This window comes from Vidua macroura, chromosome Z, assembly GCF_024509145.1.
Source record: "Vidua macroura isolate BioBank_ID:100142 chromosome Z, ASM2450914v1, whole genome shotgun sequence".
In the NCBI taxonomy this organism is placed as follows: domain Eukaryota; kingdom Metazoa; phylum Chordata; class Aves; order Passeriformes; family Viduidae; genus Vidua; species Vidua macroura.
Window position 1 is genome coordinate 34,243,408 of NC_071611.1, and position 23,027 is coordinate 34,266,434.

The 23,027-nt window shown below is 38.1% G+C and overlaps 1 protein-coding gene across 1 annotated transcript in view; it reads right to left on the reverse strand.

The window, feature by feature from the left end:
- ITGA2 (integrin subunit alpha 2) overlaps positions 1-23,027 on the reverse strand; it is a 67,442-nt gene that overhangs the window by 19,908 nt on the left and 24,507 nt on the right. Inside the window, exons 3-17 of the mRNA XM_054003747.1 lie at positions 20,781-20,890; positions 19,790-19,881; positions 16,086-16,200; positions 15,576-15,703; positions 14,246-14,394; positions 13,218-13,368; positions 12,632-12,797; positions 11,276-11,349; positions 9,882-10,020; positions 7,182-7,327; positions 6,350-6,493; positions 4,262-4,465; positions 3,294-3,430; positions 1,653-1,792; positions 520-671 (exon numbers count right to left, since the gene is read on the reverse strand). Of these exons, the coding sequence (XP_053859722.1) occupies positions 520-671; positions 1,653-1,792; positions 3,294-3,430; positions 4,262-4,465; positions 6,350-6,493; positions 7,182-7,327; positions 9,882-10,020; positions 11,276-11,349; positions 12,632-12,797; positions 13,218-13,368; positions 14,246-14,394; positions 15,576-15,703; positions 16,086-16,200; positions 19,790-19,881; positions 20,781-20,890 (2,047 nt within the window). The remainder of the gene's footprint in view (positions 1-519; positions 672-1,652; positions 1,793-3,293; positions 3,431-4,261; positions 4,466-6,349; positions 6,494-7,181; positions 7,328-9,881; positions 10,021-11,275; positions 11,350-12,631; positions 12,798-13,217; positions 13,369-14,245; positions 14,395-15,575; positions 15,704-16,085; positions 16,201-19,789; positions 19,882-20,780; positions 20,891-23,027) is intronic.

Consider the following 23,027-nt stretch of genomic DNA (forward strand, 5'->3'; position numbering starts at 1 on the left):
AAACCAGAGCAGGGACCGAAGTCCTCTACCTGACCAGCATCATGCAACAGAGCTTAAGGCAAGTCTCAGGGCAGTGTTCAGGCTTTGGTTCTGGAGAAACATGGATACCTGCTTATTTTTATTCAATTCCTTGGTGTGTACTGGGGGTTAGAATGTATCCAAAATCTGCCTGAATGTTAGTTTGAAGAAAACATTGGCATGTATGTTTTAATTCTTACAGAAGAGTCTACTCAGAGGGAAATTAAAATCTATTTAAACTATAGACCATGTGCTCTATATTACACCAAAGCTGAATAACACAATTAAGAACCCTCTTTCCTATCCTAAGAATCTGTACTGAATATGACAGTTATTAGTTTATATGAAATCATAATCTTATTACGTATTTTTCAGATGGGGGTATTTGTGAAACATAAATAATTCAGTACACTATGCATGAAATTCACATTACAGACAAAAAATTAATCCATGCCTTCCTCTGATCTTTTGTTATGCAAGAGTACTTGCAATTGCACTTACTTGTACACTGAAGACATCATGAACACAATTCTCTTCATGATGCACCACAAGATCCCTCTGCATGTACCTTTCATTATTTTCTTTGAAAAATCCTCTAGAAGTCACTCTGGAGGACTGGAGATCTGCATCCAATGTTGCATTGTACTTTACAGCTACAAGAAGAATAACAGTACATTAGTACACTTTTGACTGAGCATGGTTGCCCGTGATCTCATTACTATGCTCAATATTACAGGGACCAGGCTTTCCAAACCACACTAAGTATTTCATGTTTTTCATAGCTAAACACAGGGCAGTTTCAAAATGAAAATACTTTCTCTTGTGTTTTCCAAAGCAGTCAAACAGGTTTAGGTCCTGATCTGCAAGGGGCAGTCACTAAATAGCAATTAAATGGCAATCACTCCAGCCTCCACTGCAGATGTCTGAGCCTGCAGCTCAAGCAAGAAGCCAGTCAGCAGGGCCAGGGTTGCTCTAGATAAAGAGGCCTTGCAACAGTATCACTGAACAATATCAGAGGTGACTTTAAAGAATCTGCATCTTCTCTTCAATCACATAATAATTTCTGCCACCTCCTCTTTGTTTTATGACTATTATGTTGTGAAAGTTCATTGTTATTTTATAGCTTAAAATGATGAGTTCCTAAAAGCACTTTATGTAGCGCTGAAGCAGTCCAAGTGGTGTTGTCTCTGAGACTGAACTTAAAAACTTCATGGGAGCCCACTGCTGGTCATGGAAATATTCACTGTGCTCTGAAAAGAAGAGCTTTCTCCCTCTGAAAACTGCTCTGACCCTCTGGAGAATATTTAAATTTCTTTTTCTGAAGAGGAAAAGTATGCAGTCTGCTGTTGAAAACAAAAGGTTGGATGAACCTAGCTTCTCATGAATTACATTTTTGGGGATTGTTGAACAACAAGGACACAGCTATTCTCTATACTGTTAATTCCCCACTTTTCAAAGAGTATGGAGCCAGTGATGAATTAGGTCTTAAAAACACTTTCTCAAGGACTTAAGTTTTACACTGATTTTGTGATTCTTGACATTCAATCTAATACACAATTAGACTTTCCATTGCTCATTTAAATAATGGACTTTTGATGAAAATAATATAAGACAAATCATTGAAATACTCTTACCCACTTGATTATTTTTCTGAGCAGGTCTAAATGAAGCCTGAAAACATATTTTGACAGTTATATCCGTATTCTTGTTCAGCAAACTGATTTTCTCAGGTTTAAATGAAGCAGTTATGGACACATTTGCAATGCCTCTTGACCTGACAAATATATTTTAAAAGTTACATGGGTTTTTGAAGAACACTAGGTAACACAGAAGCTGTTGTCTAACACTCTCTGTAAATGTTAGTATTGATTTTTTTTTTTGGTTCCCAATGTAAACTTCTTTTAATGGCACTGGTAAAATTATTTTTCGTTAGGTATGCATGAATTTGTTGATATCATTGCTTACAGTAGTAATGATACATATTTTCATGTCACATTAATGGCTTGATTGATGGCTTCATTCTATGCTCTAATCAATCCCTCAAGGTATCAGAGAATGAAGCTCTTGGCCTATTTTCCAAATAAGCAACCTTCTACTCTTTTAGAGGTCTTCTGGGAAGGTGAGAATGGCTAATTCTTCATTTTATTTAATAATGTTATTTTTCTGAAAAAGAACTTTGATGTAATTAATCAAGATTTTGAAGAAGAGTTTCAAAGGAACCCTACATGTAAAAACAAACACTTTAATCAAAATGAAATGCATTAATCAGCCCAAATGTCAGAGTGAAAGAAGAATGAGCATCTTCATTAATCAAATCTAAATAAATGCTGGTACTTCAAGGAGCATAATTTTCTTTAATGAAATTCCCAGCAGCAGCAGCAGCAGTCAAAAGTCCAAACTGACCATTCATTTTTAATTATCTTGTTTCATTATGAAAGAAGTAGCAATTCACTGATGTTTTTCTTACAATGGGGAGCCTCAGGCATGAAGACAGGCAACAGATAGGAAAGGAAACAGCATTTGAATCTAGTTCCTCAAGCAAAGAGTGGAAATCACAGCCTACTTAGGCAGGCAGATGATTTGGGTTCTGTGAAACCTTTTTATATTTTGTGAAAGTACTCCAACTTCTGTGGAAAGGCAATGTGCCATTAAAAATGTGTTTCTTGCCAGAACTAGTTGTCAACTCTCTATTACTGCTCTCTGTCCTTACCCTACAGGACAACGCTCCCCCCATTCCAGCTATCAGCCAGTAAAGGTCACGCAGGTTGTGCGAGATGTAGTTTCATCTGTCTCAGGCTCAGCTATCAAAATTATACTGTGGCTACTGAGGTGCACAACCTGCTGTTACAAACACCCTACATCAAGCCCCATTCCCTGCTGCTGTCCCTTCCCTCTGGACCATGTGTCTGCACAGCAGTAGCAGGCAGATGTCTCCTGGCCCTCTCATTCCTGGTCAGATCCCTCCCAGGCTCTGCCACCTGGTTTCCTCCCACATGTCCTGGCTCTGCCCTGTGTGCTGCCTTGGCTTCAGTGGTTTAATGATAAATGCCTAAAAGAGATTTAGTCTAATGCTCTGTTTTTTAGCTAGTTTTGATAGCAGTGATGAGGCAGTAAGTGTGCTACAGAGTAATTTAATTCATCAACATTCAGTAGCACTGAACACGTTGAACAAAAGAGCTTTTTAATTTGCTTATTTTTCCTGTTTAATTAACTGCATGTTCAACTGCTGCACCTGAAGCAGGAACTGCTTCCTTTCTAAGAAAGAGTATACTTACCATAGCACAACCACATTTCCATCAGCACCAACTGATACGTCAGTAATGCCATCGTCATCTAAGTCTCTATGGCCATCTACTGATCTTCCAAAGAATTGGAGCTTTTGTCCAAAAGCAGAATCTGATCCTAAGATTTTCTGGGAAAGAGAGTTTGGTTACTGAGTTTGCCAAAGCATGCTTAAGTCCGTAGATAGTAGCCTGATTAATAGATTTTCACTGATACTCCCTGTATATGCAATGTATTGTTTAAACAAAATACATTTGTGGGTGTTTTTTCAGATGCTTTTATAACACTTCTTTCTCTTTTGTTGGAGCAGACAAAGGACTAGATTTTTCTGTCTTGGGAGCAGATCAACTAACTGACTGCTGTATGCCAGATACAGCTGGAAACTTTTTCCCTCTCACATTGAGCAACTCAAAGAATATGAAGCTTAATAAGAGTTCTAACAAATACTTGTTGCAACCAGAAAATCTGCATAGAAAGTGATAATAAGATTACCATTATCATATATATGAAGACCAGTGAAAAACTTCCCCTTTAATACTATGTATTTGTAATTTGCAGAGTTGGGATTTATCTGATCTTCACTGCTGTACATCAACACTAAAAACCTGAAAATAATGGGTGTCAGTTCTAGGATAGTAGTTGACTTCACACTCAGGCATCAGAAATGGCTCAGAATGAGCCTCTTGCATGCTCATGCAAATGAACCTCTATATGGTTCATTTATAAACACCACAACATCAGCCTGGATATGTTGACAGCTGAAAGGAGGAGAGGCACAAAGTGTGAAATAAACCATGAGAATAACAGTATTCCTTTAAGAGGTTGAAACAATAGCCAATTAAAGCACAGAAAACCTTCTGTTTTCCTCTAGCACATTTAAAGGCATCGAGTACAGCATTTATTTACCTGAGTAAACAGCAACAGCAACTGTTGCTGTAAACCTACAGCAACAGTTATTTACCTGAGAATATTTGGTACGTATAGTCTTTTGAAATCCATTATAAATATAAATTGCTCCAGAGTTTTGGTTTTCCAGTGGTGCACCTATTACAACATCATTAGAACCATCCAAATCAATGTCTGCAAGTGTTGCAATTGCTGATCCAAAGCGTGCATTTTCTGACCCCTGTGGACCTTCCAAGAGTTCTTGTTGATCCAAGATTCTCTTTAAAAATTGAAAAATAAGAAAAAGCAGAAACACAGCTATCATTGCACCAGATTAGACCTAGGAGAAGTATCTATGTGCATTGTTTTTTGTTTCTGTTTTCCAGTACATTCCCCTCAGATAGCTCAACATTTAATTCCTTCCCCATTGTGTTGCCCATTCAGTTTGCATTATGTCTCAAAGTCTTGGCAAGAATTACACAGCAAAATCAAAGCATGCTATGCAAACTACTAACAGCAAATATAACCATATGTATGAAGCTTAAATGCTCTCTCTGTCCTCATCTGACTGTTCTGAAGTTTCACAATACATTGAAAAATACAGTTTCCAGTTTTGGATTACTGGTTTTTATGCAGAGGGAATGGAAATTATGTAACTGGACATAAGTCTTTGAAACAGAAATGGAATTTCCTTACTAAACTAATGCAAAAAACATGTGTCCAAATGGTAAACTCCTGACCTCTCCAATGCCAATGAAGAAAGAAAGATCGGAGATCTTCATAGTTAAATAATCCCATTTACACTAGATTAAATGCAACTCTGGCAAATAGCAATCTCACCTTTAACTCAGTTACCATACTGTGCTTAAAATTTTAGAAATAACAGCCAAGTTATTTATTAAAAATGACTAGGAAAGTATTACTTGCGCAATGGGGACAACTTGCACAAATCCAGATTATTTTTAAAAAACATTGAAAGTACCATTCATCTTTCATTATTCTTTCTTATTTAAAATTTAAACCCAACATTTGACAACAACTAAAAATTGTAAGATAGTCTTCCAATTTATTTGGTTTTCAAAAGCAAATTTTAAAAAATCCTTTCATTTTTCTTTTCTTTCATATTTCATGTCTGATACCACAGGCAAAAAGACCAATGTCAGCTGCCAACTTTCAGCTCCTCCATCGACGTTGAAATTGTTTTAGGGTAGTTTCCTGTTGCATCAGGATACTCTGCCTGAGGTCCTGCTAAGGAGCATGGTCCTTCCTCTCTATTTATTTAATTGCAATTTACCTAGTAAAGAGACCATTTTCTGTTTTCTTTGATGGATGTCAGATATTAATTTACTTTGCAGACATCCAGTGAATGAAAGACTGTTCAAAAATGCCAGAGGGCTCAGTATGGTTAATACATATATTCTGAAAACACCTACTACAGGTCTGAATAAAAAGCACTGTAAGTCAAGTATCAGACAAATAACTAAGGTTTACTGAATAGAGGGGACAAGAGTTACAGTAACCATCCAGTGTTAGAGTCTATGAAACAATGCAGAAAGCTGGTAGAAGAGCATTTCTTAGAACTGCTTTGGGAATATTGTCAGGCATTGAATACATTCACCACCAACAAATGGTAAATTATTTAACAAAAGCCTTGAGCTAAGTTTTTCAGAGATACGGCCAACCCATGCTATATTAGCATGAAGCACATTGCCTGACACCAGGACCAGGGAGACACTGAGAGCACCAGGTCCCTGACCACTAACACTGCTTAGCTACTGCCTTGCTCATTGGCTCTATTTTGGTCTGTTCCATCTGCCAAATTCCTAGATTACATGCACAAGCAGTTCTGGGGCAAGTTTGCAGCTGCTACTGAAAAGCAGAACACGTGAGGCAGCATTGGAAAGGCCTCCACACACATCCCTCTAACCAGGAAGGCTTGGCACCATTCATCCCTGCCCTTATGCCACATCCCAGGATAAGCATGTGCTCTGTTTCTTAAAAAAAAAAAAGAAAAAAAAGGCACTTGAAATATTTCTAACATTTTGAAAAGATTCACTAAATAGTGACTTTGAGGATCTGGAGAAGCCAATTTAGTATGCATGTGGCCAATCTGATTTGAAAGAAATTAGCCCTAAGCAGCATTTAGGGCTTGAGCCATTTTTACCTTTGTGATGGAAAACATGTATACTCTCCCTTCTTCCTTCTTCAGGTCATTCATGAACATTGGTGCACCCACAAGCAGCACATCTGTCACAGAATCCCTGTCAACATCCACTGAACACACCACACTGCCAAAGTAGGAGCCAATCTGAAATCAGAAGTAAATAGGTTGTACATGGTTTTTGTAAATCACGTTTTAGCACCTGATTCAGAAAACTTACATCAAGTAATATTCCAATGCTACTGAATGTTGATGAACTAAATTACTCTGTAGCATGCTCCATTGTTGGAAGAATCATATCCTTACACTATTTCTGTCCTGTAGTTGCTATGGCTTTACCACTCAGCAATACAAATGCCAACAGAAATTAAGATATGGGAGGTATATATTTTTTGTAACTGCGCATGAAACTACTCAGCCTCTGATCCACTCACAGATTTGTCTTACAGATGATACCAAAACCAACTAAATTCATTCCTCTTTTCTCAGCAGAAAAAAAGAGATTGAGCTTCCATATCTGTCTTCTGATGTCATCTACTTCATAACTTCTCAGGCAGAGCAGAGTCTACTGAATGTCTCCTGATTTGTATAGTTGACAGAAGGATTCATTAGTTAGATTTGTATATTATCTTTTGCCACTAATTGGATGACTTCCTAAAGTACTGTTTAAGAGTTACAGCTAACATCATTGAAATAGTCTAGAGGCAGAGAAAAGTTCAAATGGATTCTAAATGCTTTGAGACAAAGAGGAATTTTCAAAACAAATTGCAATTTACTGCTGGGTCAATAAAAAACGATTCTTGAAAGTCTGTATTCATGACCAAAATATACTTGCCTGCTCGCCTCTCTGTGATTGCACAATTGCAACATTACCATCACTGTCAACATTATAAACCACCACTCTGCCAGTGTAGTTGGATCTTGGTGCGCCAGCAACAAAATAGACAGAGCTCATAGTTGAGAGAACAGCAACAGAATAACCTGGGTATAGAAGTCAACATTTAACGTATGTGAGAGATCTTTAATTACAATTTATCAGCTGGTTACCCATAAAGGCACAGAGGATGAGTCAATCTGGTATGTTAATTGAACAGAGTGATGATTCCAGATGGGAAGTTATGGTGTCACATATGCGTAAGATTTGCAATATTCTTCTGGAGAGAACAATGACACACAGATCAAGTTGAAGCAGTTTTACAGAATAACACAATAGCTTAATCTGTTCAGTACAATGTATACCACAAAAATATCACGCTTATGAAGGAGACAGGAAAAAAACGTGCAAAGAGTATCCTTGGAAAGAAGAAATAAAGAGAAATATGAGATGAATATTTGAACCAGTCTTCAAACTAGGGAGGAACACCTAGCTTCTGCAAAGTTTGCAGTGCATTTTCCCACAGCTCACTAAACCACAGACCAGTGGTTTGTCTGAATAGAAGAGGGTACATTAACAGCTTGTCAGCTGAAGGGCTGATTGAACTTCTTTGAACATTTTAATCCTCATTACCATTATTCTAACATTTATTTGTTTTCAAAAAATGTCATTTAATACCTGTAAAAATGTAAAAAAAACATGTATTAGCAGTATAAATCTAGCATTAGTACATACTTTAGATTTCTGTGGTTTAGTTCTAGCAAATTTATTTTAAGTAAAGAAAACAAAGTCATCCTTTATAAAGTCTATCGTTAATAACAAAATGCCAGTGATAGGACAGAATATGCAGATCTTTAGCAAGTTGCAGAACAATATGAGGAGCACAATCTAAAAGGATTATGCCTTGATCTTTACATCACACCAGTCTAATTCAGATTTTTTGCTCAGACACAGGGTGCGAACAACTTTTGTGACTGGAAGTTCAGTGAGCAACAAAACGAGATTTTATTCTACAAGTACACACCTTCCTAATCAATGCAGAATACGATTACTTGAAGTGAGTGGGTGCCGTGCAGAATGGGGGCCAATTGAGTAGGCTGTATTCTATCAGCCCTTTAACTTACTCTCTCCCATGCTGGTGAGAGAGAGCTGGTGTGGAGATCTCCTACTGGAGGACAGAAAGTGGAAGGGAAATAAAGGGACAGACAAGGCAACAACATTGGTTGCTCCAGAAAGATTACAGTAAATACACTGAAACTGCCTTGTAGAGAAAGGAAATTACCTGAGTTTTTAAAAATTATTAAGAAAATGAAGTAAGAGAAAGTCTGAAGAGGTCATACACACAAAAGAGCTACTGCTCATTTGCTTGGATTTAGATTTATTCCTTTTGTTGGATGCAAGTAATGCTGAGCCTTAGGGGGGAAGAAAGAGTATGTTAGTTGCAAGGAGAACACATTCTTAAATACCTTTAAGAATGAAAAAGTCATAGATGCTTAATATAGTCGCATTATTCAGGGATGGAACAGCAGAGCAGGCATGTTGAAGGTTTACAGAAAACAGTTCAATGAACTGAAAATATAGACTGGCTTTACTGGGTCACAAAAGCATGTCAAAAATACATATGGAGATTATAAGTAAAATCTCTATTAAGTGGTAGCAATATTCAAAATCTATAAACTGAACTGGAAAAGGCTAAGAGAACAGCAAGCACATATGAAACAATAGAAAGTCAATCAGCTTCTCATCCACATCAAACTGGGTAAGAACACTCAAATATTGTAACAGAAGCAACTCATAATGATCAGTATGATTCACTAAGCAGTCTTTTCAAATCACATGATTTATTATTTCTCTGTGACTGTGTTGGTTTTGGATGGAATACAGTTAATTTTCTTCACAGCAACTAGTGTGAAGATGTGATTTGGATTTATGCTGGAAACAGTGTTGATAACACAGGGATGTTTTAGTTACTACTGAGCAGTGCTCACACAGCGTCAAGGCCTTTTCTGCTCTGTGTCCCACCGGTGAGGAGGCTGGGAGGGGTCACAAGGAGTTGGGAGGGGACACAGCCAGGGCAGCTGCCCACGAATGAGCACAGGGGTGTCCCATTCCATAGGGTGGAATGCTCAGCATATAAAGCTAGAGGAGGAAGGAGGGCATGTTCAGAGTGATGGCATTTGTCTTTCCAAGTCACAGTTGTGTGTGTTGGAGTCCTGCTGTCCTGGGGATGGCTGAACACACCTGTCTGCCCATGGAAAGTGGTGAATAAATCCCTTGATTTGCTTTGCTTGCATGCTTGACTTTCACTTTCTCTGTCTGAATCTCAACCCAGAAGTTCACTCACTTTAACCCTTCTGACTCCCCCATTCTCATTCCTCTTAAGAGGATTGACTGAGTGGCTGCTTAGCTGCTAGCTGGGGTTAAATCACAGCAGTGACAAAGAGTGATTTGGGTTTTTTTAGTAGGATTTGAATTTTAAAAATTCAAGTTTTTATTCAATGAACTGTTGACAAGTAAAAAATAATCTTTTTTGACCAAAATTTTTTTTCACATTCTCAAAGAATTTCTTAATACAAATCTGGCTAGGGGAGAACTTTCCAACTTCTTTAATATCTTAATCAAGGTTTCATACATTTCCAGGTTTGTATTTCAGCCCCTTACCTAGGTATGAGCTATGATTTCTGTCCTGTAGAATCTTCTCAAATACATGGCTTGGAAAGGTGGTGGCTCTGTCTGAAGACTCCTGAACTACTGTTCCACTCCAATCATAGGCCCCAACTGCACCCAGCAGTAGAACATCCTTTAAAAAAATAAAAGTCTACATTTTAGAACTACTTGATATAGAAAAAGTATGAGCATAGCTGAAGGTCCTATGCATAGTTTCCTACATACTGTGTTTAAGCCAGTGATGCAGACTAAAGCCTGCAGGCAGCTGACTGGAGCTACGCATAGCTGCTCCTTAGGTGCAGGACATTACTGTCCCATTAAGATTATCACCCTTCTACTGCAAGAGGATAAGTGACTGCTTTGGTTCCCGTGGCACTGCAACTCTTGATAAAATGGGTTTATTTAAACACTGTGATAATTTCCTATGTCTGTCCACACTGGGGTTGGGCTTGCTAAGTCCATGCTTTTATGCACCCATAATCCTCAGAAGATGGAGGATCACACAAATGCAGCTGTACAAAAAAGCTAAAGCCCCTTTTCTCGACAACAAAAGTGCCAATGACAGCACAGAAAAGCTGATGTGAATAGATATAGTTTAATTCTTTACATAAGGAGACGTTCTTGAGAGAAGAGTTAAATCTAAAATCCAAATTAGCACGGCTCATTATACAGAATAGTTCATACAGAAACACTTAATCTTATACTTGTACACAGAAAACAAACATAGTTTAGTTTATTCGAGTTATTAAAATTCTTCAGTAAACTGACACACTGTTACAGAAAACTGCAATAAAATTGAATTTTTTTATAATGTGTAATTTTCCTGAAAATTGCTCATATGTTTCTCATTTTTTGCCATTTCTTAGCATCAATAGCTTAATAATTTAAAACTTCAATTTGTGTAAATACAAAGGACTTATTTGATAACCTTAAAATTGATTAGCACTAAAATATATCTGATTTTTTGGTTCTAATTTTTAAGTGAAAAAACTTTAAACAAATATAATTAATTTTATAATTTATAGAGAAATTATTTTCTCTAAAAAGAGACAAGATTTGATTTATTTATATTTTGGTGGCTGACTACCAGCTTTACGATATATCTAGTCACAAACAAGGAGGAATGAAATTTTTCCTGCTACGTGAACTCAGAAATCACTGAAATTATTGTACTAACACATCTCAAAATTAGTACATGAAACAAACTATAATACAACTATACTTATTAACATATATTCAAGTAAAAAAAAAAAAGAAACAATAATTTGATATTCTCCTGCTTGTATAAAGTTCTTAAAATTGGACATCGTGTTTTTATTTCTCTTTTCTTACGCTCATCTGTACATACGTACATCTATTTGTACCATTAAATAATTAAACTCACATACCTTTTTTTGTGAGTAATATGCACTGAAGCCCACCTGTGACATTTCCATTTGGAAGGTATCACCTTGGTCAGTACCTGGTAAAACAGTATGCATATATGGTTATCTCTATGTAACCACACAAAATTCAGTCTTGCTGCCTCTGAGTTTAGCTATATAGGGGCTGTGTATATCCACCAATTTGGCTTCAGCATTTAGAAGCAATGGAAATCAGAGCTGGTAAACGGCAGAAAATTTGGAGGATTTAATGGCAAATTGATAAGATGGAGCCAAGAACCATGCTATAAGTCTCTTCCAAAAAAAGGGCAGAAGGTGATGGTCAGGATGGTTTGAATCAGTTTGCACACTCTTGCCATTGTGGCTGGTCTCATTTTTTGTTTCCTAGGAAGCATTAACACCCTGAAATTAACAGCTTTAATGACTGTATATTCACAGCTTCCAAACAGAATAGGAATTTTTATTTTCATATAGGACTTAAAGAAACCTGTTGTAATTGTACTGTGACATCCATTTCCTAAGCTAGATGGACAGGATTTCATTGGGAGCACTCAGTAAAAAGACCTATTCTCTTGCTTTGAGTAGCAGCATGGGCCTAGCAAAGAATAAGTGAAGGTGAAAGAGAAGGAAAGATTTCTTCCTGAGCACAGGAAAGTGGCAGATATAAGCTTCTTAGAGAGTTGAGAGCAGATTACACATCTCCAAGGCAAGGTGTGACTTTAACTTAAATTTAAAAGCTGGCTTTTGGGACAGCCAAAGTATCTCACCTCTGCAACACCTTCCTCTGAGCAGTACACAGGAGGGTGGGTGGTACTAGGGAGGGGGCCTGGAGGAGGCCACCACACAAATTGCATTTTCAGCTCTGTAATGAGTAACCCAGTCTTCTGGTTTGTTTTGTTTGGATTGTGGGTTTTTGTTGGCTTGGTTTTTTAGTTTTGTTGTTGTTTTCTTTTGTTTTGGGTTTTTTTGGTTTTATTTTTTTGATTTAAAAATGGCTTAGGATTCACACAGGTGAAGCTCACAAGCGTAAAGATACCTTTATTCTTCTGATGGTAAAAAATACATTTGGTTGCATATGGAAAAGCCCCATGCCTGAAGCCCATGACATGATATAACTTTTCATTAGCTGCGGAATGTTTTCCCTAAACTGCATACATTAACTTAAAGCTCAGGCTAATTAGGGGTAGAGTAGCTGGGGGAACACCTGTGAAAACCAGAGCCCTCCTGGTGAGCAGGGAGCAGCCTGCAGTTCCAGCTACCCCTCATTTTCACAATACTGCACCAAACTGAAGTTAAATAAAATCCTATGCTTGTCAGCTGGGAGAATCTCATCTAATTTTTCAAAGATGTTGAGTATTTTACCTTCTATACTAAAAATGCGTTCTCCAAGTGTTCCTGCTTCTTCCAGTAGTGCAGCTTCAGATGACACATTGAAGAAATACTTTTCTGTTGGGTGACTAGCAATTCCCTTGATTTCTTTAATTAGGTTTTTAGTATCAAGTTCATGCCTTATTAAGTATCCCAAAACCTTGTGTAGAGAAACAAAGAGCAAAATAAGGAGAGAGATCATGGTGCTACTTAATTTCCTTCTGTATTATTTTAGCAAATATTCTACATAGTTTTAAAAAAGTTACCTTTTTTCATATTTCTGAATTGCTAATTAGAGTTCATTCCTATGCAAGGAACCATTCATACAGGAAAAGTACATAAGGCCTGGCAAGGGAGCAAATCACTGAAGTTGCTCAGGCAATTCTAGTCTTGCTTTTTAAGCCAGTGAAAAGACCAGAATTTCCAACATTTCAGAGGATTAATGTGACTTTGCTTCAGTCTCAACAGTGTAACAATGTGTGTGTTACATACCACTTTTGTATAGAACATGTGCTTCTATACATACATAACAAAACAACCTTTCAAACATGCAGTAATGCATAATTTCAGTATTACTTACAGCAATGCCAAATCTTGTTATATTGTCTTCATTGCATTTACCTATCACTGTTTTCAAGTTGGAGCCATCATGTGATTCACCGTCTGTCACAACAACCATGACTTTTGTGGCTGTCGGGCGTCCTCCTGACTCAGCTGAGAAGGCGTACTGTCTGTTATAAAACATTGCGTTAGTCACACATCAATCCATAATGGACAGAAACCAGCACATATACTGTAATGGATATGTCCATCACTCAGAATTAGAAAAAGTTTTTTCTGTAGTGCATAAGAAGCAATTTGGAATGCCAACAGGAATTGGCATCACCAAGCTCAGACAAAAATGGAACAGAATTAATAATAGGATTCTCAATACTACTGCAAATATCGATTCCATTGAAAGCTGAGTCTGTTCCTAAACCAAATTCTCAAGTTAATTTGATTCAGCATGTATTTTGGCCTAGAGTTTTGTACTTGATTAAACTTCAAAACAGCATCTTCTTGTTGAGAAATGGACCTGGTTTGTATATGAGTTCAGACTCATAAAATACTGGTTTAAACTTTCTCTATTTTTTCACACTAATGGTGCTGCAGTGACAAACTGACAACAGACAAGAGGTTTTATTTTCTCTGCAATCAACCAAAGCCTGATCTGCAAACACAAATGTTACTGGGCCCACTGAATACCTGGATAAACTTTACTTTTTTCAGTGGTTTTGTATCTTTCCTAAAACCTTGTCTACTCTGATGCACTGTCATGTTTAGAGATCTGTGACATAACAAGCAATTCTGTTGGGTGCTAGAATTCCTTTCGAGCAGAGTTCAACCCAATGGTTAACAATATGCTTTTCAGCAATTCTAGTTTACATATTCCTGTACCAGTCTGCATGGGACACTGTAAATGTACCTGATGGATTCTGCCTAGAGCTGGGAACCTACTCCAGAGGCCCTGGGCACATGGTCTTCCAGTAGGAATGAAATTCAAGATGTTCTCATTGCCATGTAAGGTAAGTTACAACAGTTGCACAGTAAATCATCAATGCATCTCACCTTGCATTGTCAATGGCTTTGAAAGTATTAGTGAGATCTCCTCCCTTCTGAAACGTTTTCTCCATTGCTTTAACAACCTCATCCTTGGTTTGGTATGTATTCAAGTTGAAAACTACTCGAGGATCATTAGCATACTGAATTAAACCCACCTATGCAATAAAAAAAATGGTGTTAGATTATGATGCTTTTCAATTAGCTTTTCAATTTCAATGGTGCTTACTTATGCATCAGGTTGGTGTAAAAGGTCTGCAAATGCACAGTTCCCTTTCTACACCTATAAAACCAAATAATATTAACACATTTGAAAAGCAAAGAAAGCTAAAATGCTCTTGCACTTTGTATCATTTGTTATGGGCTACAGTATGTTACTGCAAAAGATCTGAAATAGTAGACATTAAATGTTTGCTTGATTACTTCTGGAAGGGCTGATGGATAGCAATAGTACAAGGAGCTGTAGGAAAAAAGAAAAAATAGCAATAGTTCTACAAGCTGGCAGCACCTCAGTCTGATCTCTTCTAAGGAAGTCATAAAGGTTAGTTACTTTACAGCACTGCAAACCCTACTTGTTTTTAATATAGGGGAAGCTAAAGATGTAAGATGAGATGTGCATTTAAAACAAAGGGAAAAAAGAGAAGATGCTGAAGGTGAAGTTCAAAGGAACTGAGCAGGAAGCCTAGCTTTTAAGCACCTCACTTCCAAAGTAGCCCAAGGAAGAAGGCAGCCTTTGGGAGAGAGATTTCCAGTGCCCCAGTCTTTGTTCTCAGAACTGTTTAGGGAAAATGGACAACTGTAAAGACAGAAGATGTTTAAAACACAAAAGGCAATAAAATTTTCCTTACCATCATTAAATCAAAAAAAAAAAAAAAAACAAAAAAAACAAACAAAACCCTCAAAGATCAGTGAGTAAAGCAGCAGGAAAAGTTCCTGTTTTAAAGATGCAACAGTTGGAAAATAAGAGTTGTATGAAAAGTCAATTAAAAGTCTGTTCTACTTTTATCACATCCCCAAAGACTATTTTCAACTACTTTTACATCTAATGCGTGAAAGAGATCTGACTCCCCTAGATACAATATAGACTTCTATTTCAGTTAATTTATATTTTGGATCAAATTACTAATCCCTTTTGGAATAGGACAGTCATGGGATAAAATTCCCAGCACTGAGTAGGATAACTAAGTAGGATAATCTGTGGCTTTGATTGAGGTACTGTACAAAATCACACTTGGTTTTCTTTAAAATTGGTTGGTTTAGGTTTTGTTTGGGTTTTTTTTTGGTCTTTCTCAAATATAAAGATTTGGTCTTTCTCAAATAAAAAAAGTCTTTGACTTACCTGGGTCTTGTTAAGGCCTATGTCTAAGCCTTGTACAAATTTTTTCAAAAATGCCCGCACTGCATCCCAGGGATAAATGCTGTTTGACTCATCACAAACCACCACAACATCTATTACAGAGGAACACTCTAAAACAAAAATAAGAAGTGGACATTAAATGCATCTGCAGTCGCAATATACTCAGCTAAATCCAGAGGTGCCTATTTAGGTCTCACACAGGTGACACTTCAGATCAGGAGGCTTTGCCAGAATGAGGACTCAACAGGAGCATACACAGGTTTTAAGCCCGCACTGGTGCAATGCCTCTGAATTCAAGACCACATTTACATCAGCATTAGATCGCAATTTGTCAGTCTTTACATACCAATCCCAGGACTTTGCTTTTGGCACATACCTTTTTTTCTTTAAGAAATCAAAATTAACAGTCCCCAACGCAATATCTCTTGATTTTTGTTTGATATGTTTGTTTGTTTGTTTTTAATTGAATCTGTTTTGCACATGTTGCCTTACTTTGAACAGCTGGAGAAAAGCTTCGTAGGATCTCAAAACTTGGACTGATTTCAGAACAAACTCCTGTTGCGTAGTATTGTCTTCCACACTGCTGTGCCCACAAGGGACCACAAGTCTTAAAAAAACCAAAAAAAACCAAACAAACAAACAAAAAAACAAAACAAAAAAAAAAAAAAACAAAAAAAAAAAACAACCAAACCAAACCAAAAAAAAAACACATAAAAAAGGTAAAAATAACAAATACTTGCCTCAACATATCTATACACAAAACCACCACAAGCAGGACGACAGGCATATAGGATCAGCGAAGCTCTCTCGGGTTATGGGGCCAGTCAGCATCACCCCTCTCACACAGTTCCTCAGGGAGCGGAATTCCTGCTGGCGCTGTCCCGCGCCCATCCCGCGGACCCCGCGCTGCAGCGCCGAAGGCAGCCGCCAGGTGGCGGCAGCGCCCTGCGCAGGCGGGCCCGGGGCATGCGCGGCGACCCCGAGCGAGGGGGCCGCGACCCGGGCGGGGAACCGGGACCGGAGTGGGAAACCGGGACCGGAGGGGGGAAGCGGGACCCACTGTCCTATTCGGCTACACCAGCGGAAGAGGTCTGCCCCTGGCCACCCATCCCCTCCGGCTACGTGTTTCGCTGGCTTTGGGGGAAAATGACCCTGCTTCGCTGCTGGAAACAGTTTTCTGAAATAGAAGTATTTTCAGCTGGATCAACCTGCTGTCATTTACGTCTTTATACATCTTTATATGTACTGATACCAACCACATATTGAGGCAGTATCTTGCCGTGAGAATATAGGGGGAGCTGTGTGTGTGTGTGGGTTGGGGTGGCGAGTCGGTGGGTGTATTTCCTCCTTCAAAGAAAACACTATGAACTCGAGGAAATAAATATAACCCCTACATAACCTCTCTCCAACCGTTCTGTGAGAAATTATAGTTTCCTTATATATACACTCTGGTTGCACCCACCTTTATTTAGGAAAAGAGGGACTTTTCTCAAGAATACAAGAGGGCAGAAAAAAGTCATTAAACTCAAAAGTAAGTAGAAAATGAGCTAAATCACCCACTGATTTCCCAGTGAGAGACAACATCAAACTATCCTATTTGACCAGATGGCGTATTTTCTAGATGAGAAAGGAAGTATATCCACATTATCTGATCTTGAGATAATTGCTTTTTTTAGCTGCTACATAGTTCATACTGAAAAAGACAGATTTTTAGAGAGGTGAATGGTACAAAATAAATAATCTCTATGAAGCTGGAGGAGGATTACTGGCCTTTAAAATTAATTTAAAGTTCTTTTTAGATAAATCTTATTTGCCCATTTTCTAACTTTTTTTTTTTTCTGTATTAGTGGTAGTTCAAAACTGTGATGTTAATCTTGGAGCAAAAATAAAAATGTTCTAATAATCTTCGTTGATCTTCAGAGGAACAAAAACAGGGGAAAATTAATGTTCTAGCATTGCTTAAGTCAGAAATTTAAGATGCATCATTACTGAAGGGGAGATCACATATCAAGGACAGATGAACTTGAAAGGCAGAAAGTTAGAAAGGGGTGGAGACTTGCCCTTCAGGACTAACATTAAGAAATTGGGCATAAACTGGAAGGTCATTGAATGGAAGGGAGAGAAGCACATGGATTGAGCACTGGATGACTGCAGGATGTCTACAAGCATGCAGCCAGCATACAAAGCAAATATGGCTTAAAGATGTGTGACAAGAAGCTGTTGAGTTGGAGAAATACCAAATACACTGTATAGTGCCTGGGAAAGGCTCACATGGAATACAGCAGCAACCTGGTCACTGATGTTTGAGAGAGACGTATTTTAAAAAGAACATTTTAGACAAAAAACTCTGTATTTGTTTAGCAGGGAGATGAGAGATGCTTCTTTCAACTAAAGGCACAGACAGCATTGCCCAGTAAACAAACTGATAAAGATATAGATGGGAAATCCAGGAAAACTTTGTTAACTGTCAGTGAAATTCTTCAGCACCTCTCCAACAGGACTAAGCATGCCTCAGAAAAATGTAATGACTGTGTGGGAAATGACTGCCTTGCACTTAGAATACCTGTGGGAAGCAATCTCCTGGCATCAAACTGCCGAACCAGCAGGACTTGGGAGCTGCAGCACAGACATGCCAGCCTGGGTCACACTCCCAAGCCAAAGAGCCCAGGGACTGAGCACGCAGCACAGACTGGGACAGGCAGATGGAGGCTGAGAGAGGCCACAGGAGGAAGGAGAACGGTGAGCTGGGAGGAGGAAGCCCTGAAATAACCCCCAGAGCCCATCACAGAGGCCAGCTGCCACAGAGAAAGTCTTGGAGCAAAGTCCCAGCTGGAAGCAGCTTGCAAATATGAGCAGGCAGTCCACGCATGGCGTTCAATACCTGCCACAACTAAGCCATGGGTCTTTTGGTATTTGTTGAAGCTGAGTCACAGATAAGCACCTGTCTCCAGTACCTCATTCTCCTTATGTCAAAAAAGAACTCCTGTTGATGAAGACGTAACTGTTTATGTCTTAGAATTCAACCTGGCTTTTTGTGGTTTTGTTTTTTTTTTTGTTTTTTTTTTTTTTTTTTTTTTTTTTTGTTTTTTTTTTTTGTTTTTTTTTTTAATCCAGGCAATTTAAGGAGAATCAATCAATAACAGGTGGATCAGGAAATACTTTTTAACTGAGAGAAGTTCAAATATTGTTAGAAAATACAAATTTCCCTGCATGAGATATTTTAAAACACTGAAGTTACTCATACTGACTAAAAGTGAGTGTGCATAGGACATTAACAGTAACTGAAAGTATTATTCAGGAGAGAGAATGAGATTTTTTTAATCAAGGCCTTTTCAAGCCACAAGTCAAGAAAATTGCTGTAGTTTGAAGTTATTAATAACTTTACTAATTATATAAGAACTGCTGGAAAGGTTGGAATTAGGCATACTTCTAAGTACTTCAGTAAACTGAACTACATGTTAATGAATATAATAAATACTTGAATACTTTTGTGATTACTAGGAAGATAAATGAAAAATACAAAGCTTAAGGACAGCCTAGAGCTCTTCTCTCTGTATTTTGTTGTTTTACTTACATACTGGACATGGCTACATCAAACTGAAATACACCTACACACCAAGAGTTTTCATGCTTATGATTAGAATCATAAAATAGCATATTAAACAGGTATTCACTTCAAGTAAGAATTCTATTTTGCAGGCTCCAAGGACAGTGGTTTGTGAAATATACTCTGAGAAAATGCATCCTCTTCCAAGCTCACTAACCAAATAAAACACATCACAAATCCAAGGGACTAGAAATACTGATATCTCAGGAGAACAGTGCCTGTGCAAGTGTGAATGATAGAGGAGAGATTATATGAAGTCCATTGAAAGTACAATCTGAACTATACAGGACTTCCTTAAATAATTTAATGGTGGAAATATTCTTGTCTATATTGTCTGACTTAAATTACTGAGACATTAACTGGGATAAGATGTTTAGATAAACAGCAAAGGAGAGACCTCACTCACAATTTTCCTGCATTAATGATACATTTCACAATTGATTTTGGACCCTAGGTAATTGCAGTGGAATATACTAATCCATGCTCCATAATACATTTAGCCTGGACTTATGAAAAAGTGTGGAGAATTCTGGTTTCTTGATTCTCTTCAGAAGTTTCTGTGTGTACTACATATCATCTTGATACATACCAAAAATCCTCCAGTTTTTGAGTTCTGTATCAGAGTCAAGCCAAGGTTCATGTCCTCTTTAATTTCAGTCACATTTGGAATATTTATTAAAGCTGAAATAAAATTAGATTAAGTAATTGCAGAATATTAAATATGACGTAGAAGCAATTTATTAAGACAGAATTTGTTTCAAAAACTTGATTTTTCATAATCTAAGGTGCCTTTTCCAAATGGCTGCATACAATTCTGAGACGAAACAAAAGCCAATTTTTGGAGGAAAAAATTGCTAACCACCAGAGATCAATTAAGTATGGCCATTTAGAGTATCTACCCTCAAGAGCGCTGAAGGCAAAAGAGAGGAAGAAACAATCCACCTATTGCATGTTTTTGGCTGGCTGAGTAGCTGCAGCTGAGTAGTTACTGTTACATTCCTCAGGACACCAGACTGCTCTAATCCAATGTCAGGTTTTAGACAAAAAACTGGAAAGGACTGTGGAGGGCAGAAATTATCTGCACCACAAATAAACACAAAGGAGGCATCTCAGCACACCCTGGTGCCTCATACTTTCACTGTATCCAAACTTGAATTCCATTTTATAGCTAGTTTGCACACACAGACACACACACCTACCTGGTTTAGGGAGGATAGGGACAGGCACCCCCCCCTGGATGCCAGCAGGGAGCCCTGCGCCCACCAGCCACTGTTTTTGGGACCCACAGTGCTCCTTTACCCCTGGCTGGAGGGTAAAGACCCCAGGTGCTCCAGTGGGTGACACTGAGACCCCAGTGACTCCAGCAGCTGGCATCACCTGGCCTGAGTCCAGTGGCAGACACCAATTTTAGCTCAGACAGACAGGTCTCATCAGCACTGAGGCCTTACAGCACACACACAGCTCCACAGAATCTGAGATTATGCAGACAGCTAGTTAAGAAAAGTTTTAGTAAGGTAGATTGGCCACGTACAAACACAAGGGAAAACTGAACAAGTGCAGCACTGTTAGTTACAACGTACCTTGTAAATTCAATTTTTTACATGTGCTTTTGGACACACCAACAGGACATGCATATATATCTCCAGTTCTGTTCAAAGGATAGCCACTCCAGGGTGAACCAACCAATAACCTAAAGGAAAAGGAACTTCATTAGGTCCTTAACGATACTGAAAAAGTTCAGCAGCAGCACTCCATGACACACTATAGGTAACAGGTAGAGAGGCTTTCATGAGCACCCAAGGCATTCAGGTGTAGGAATCTTCTCCAGAACTGTTCAGAAGCTTTACTTGCATGTCAATACACTGGATTCACCAGGGGCAGCTTTGGTGGAGAAGAAGAATGAGAGAGTCTTTGGGGACTCATCTGCCTCCAACACGTGTACCATTTTTAATGTGACATTATGTCATAGGTCAGATGAAATACAGTGGAGGTACTAATAGACACATAAAAATGTAAAAATATATATATTGGGGATCAAGATACATATTACTTATTGTTCTATCAGTTAACTGTTAACTGATTCCTTTTAAGTTATTCTTTTAACTGATAAGAAGCATTTTCTGCAGGATCTGCTCAGCAACAATAAAACACTGATGTCTGAGCTTGAGCACTACGACACCTTGATAACACTGAGTCAGAAAGAAAATACTGCAGGTGGTAACAATCTGCTGCATAAAGTCTGTAATCCTGAACAAGAAGGTTAATACTTATAATAATTTTGCCTGCAACAAAAAGTGATTCATGTTCTCTGACTCATTTGTTCATCTGCCACAAGGTTTCCCCCCAACATCTGCTCATCAAGGCTCTTAATTTTTATCTGAAAGCCTTCACAAAACTGTTTAGTTCACCTTCTTGGAATACTGCTTAAGAACACCTATCTTTCATCAAAAGTCTCTAAATGATGATCTCAAGGGTTATTAAAAATAAAGCAGATTATTGAAAAGCAGCGACTGTGGGTATTTGCTCCAGCAGCAATATGACTTTATTTTCAAACAGAACAATCCATGGTAGTAAGAAATGCATTTTGGAGACTGTAGGAAGACAAGCAATGGGGCCCCAATACAGAATATTGAACTCAATTAGAAATCATCTTTTTTTAGTCCATCAATAGGTTGTTTAAAGCAAAATTGCTATTCTCTAAAATTTTATAGGTGGCTAACACAAATATACCTTGTGCTATTTAAAAAAATTGTGAAATTATTGTATTTTAAAGCAATTTCTATATATATCATATTAACTTCCTAGGAATCATCTGATTTTACTGTGATGTTAGTTTGAATAAAATAGTTATGACAAAAAAGAGTTTTAGATGCACATGACAGTGTTTTAGACCTTTCGAGTTTGCCCAGAGAAAATACTGCTAAACTGCATTTTCTTTTTTAAGTTTATTTCACATTAAACACAAATAACTTTATTTTATCAATTCAGCTGGGGGGTTGGTTTCAGATTCCCTTTCTTGTGTGTCTGGATATTTTAAGAATGCCTAATTCCTTCTCAATTACCTTGTTGGAAAAAAGGTGATCACGCAGGCAGCAGGAACAGGACTTTGTGTACTTCTAGCATCTCTAAATATGGAACTTAGCTTCATTAAAACACCTCTCTCTATCAAAACAATTGACAATAGCTGTGAGGAGGCCTCTGATTTTCTTCTTGTTTTATGAGTGTTTCTGAGCCTTTTCAGCATAGTGTAAACCAGAACCACCACAGCTCAGAACCAAATAAATAGAGCTCATAAGCAGTTACTGCACTTGTCATGTGCCAAGAAATAACGCAGTGACAAAAGGGCTGGAGTTGGTCAATAGTAGGAGGAAGAAGGAGGAAGAACAGGAGGAAGACATGGTGTTACACTCTCTCACCTTGCTAGGTACTACTGAGTTAGATGGGAGAGAAGGGTTAGGAGTCTTTGTGGAAAGAGGGAAGAGCTTTAAAATGCATGGTAACACTGCGTGTGCAATATCTAAAACTGGAACAGCTTTCCAGCATTAACTGTCAAGCTGAACATTGCATTGTGTACATTTATAAACACTGGCAATTTTTTTCTAAGTTTCCTAGAAGACAAACATATTTTGGAGTTCTTGCAGGATAACAGCTACTATTCAGAGAATGGCCTTGTATCTTGGAAATACCCCCAGCAACCACTCCCATCTGGTCATGAAACACACTGTGAATCTCTGTGTTGTGCTGGCACTGCTCTGCAGCCACAGGTTTTTCTGAGCCCAGAGCACACAGTTTCACTCGCAAGAAGAGTGAGAGAGAAGGAGAAGAGG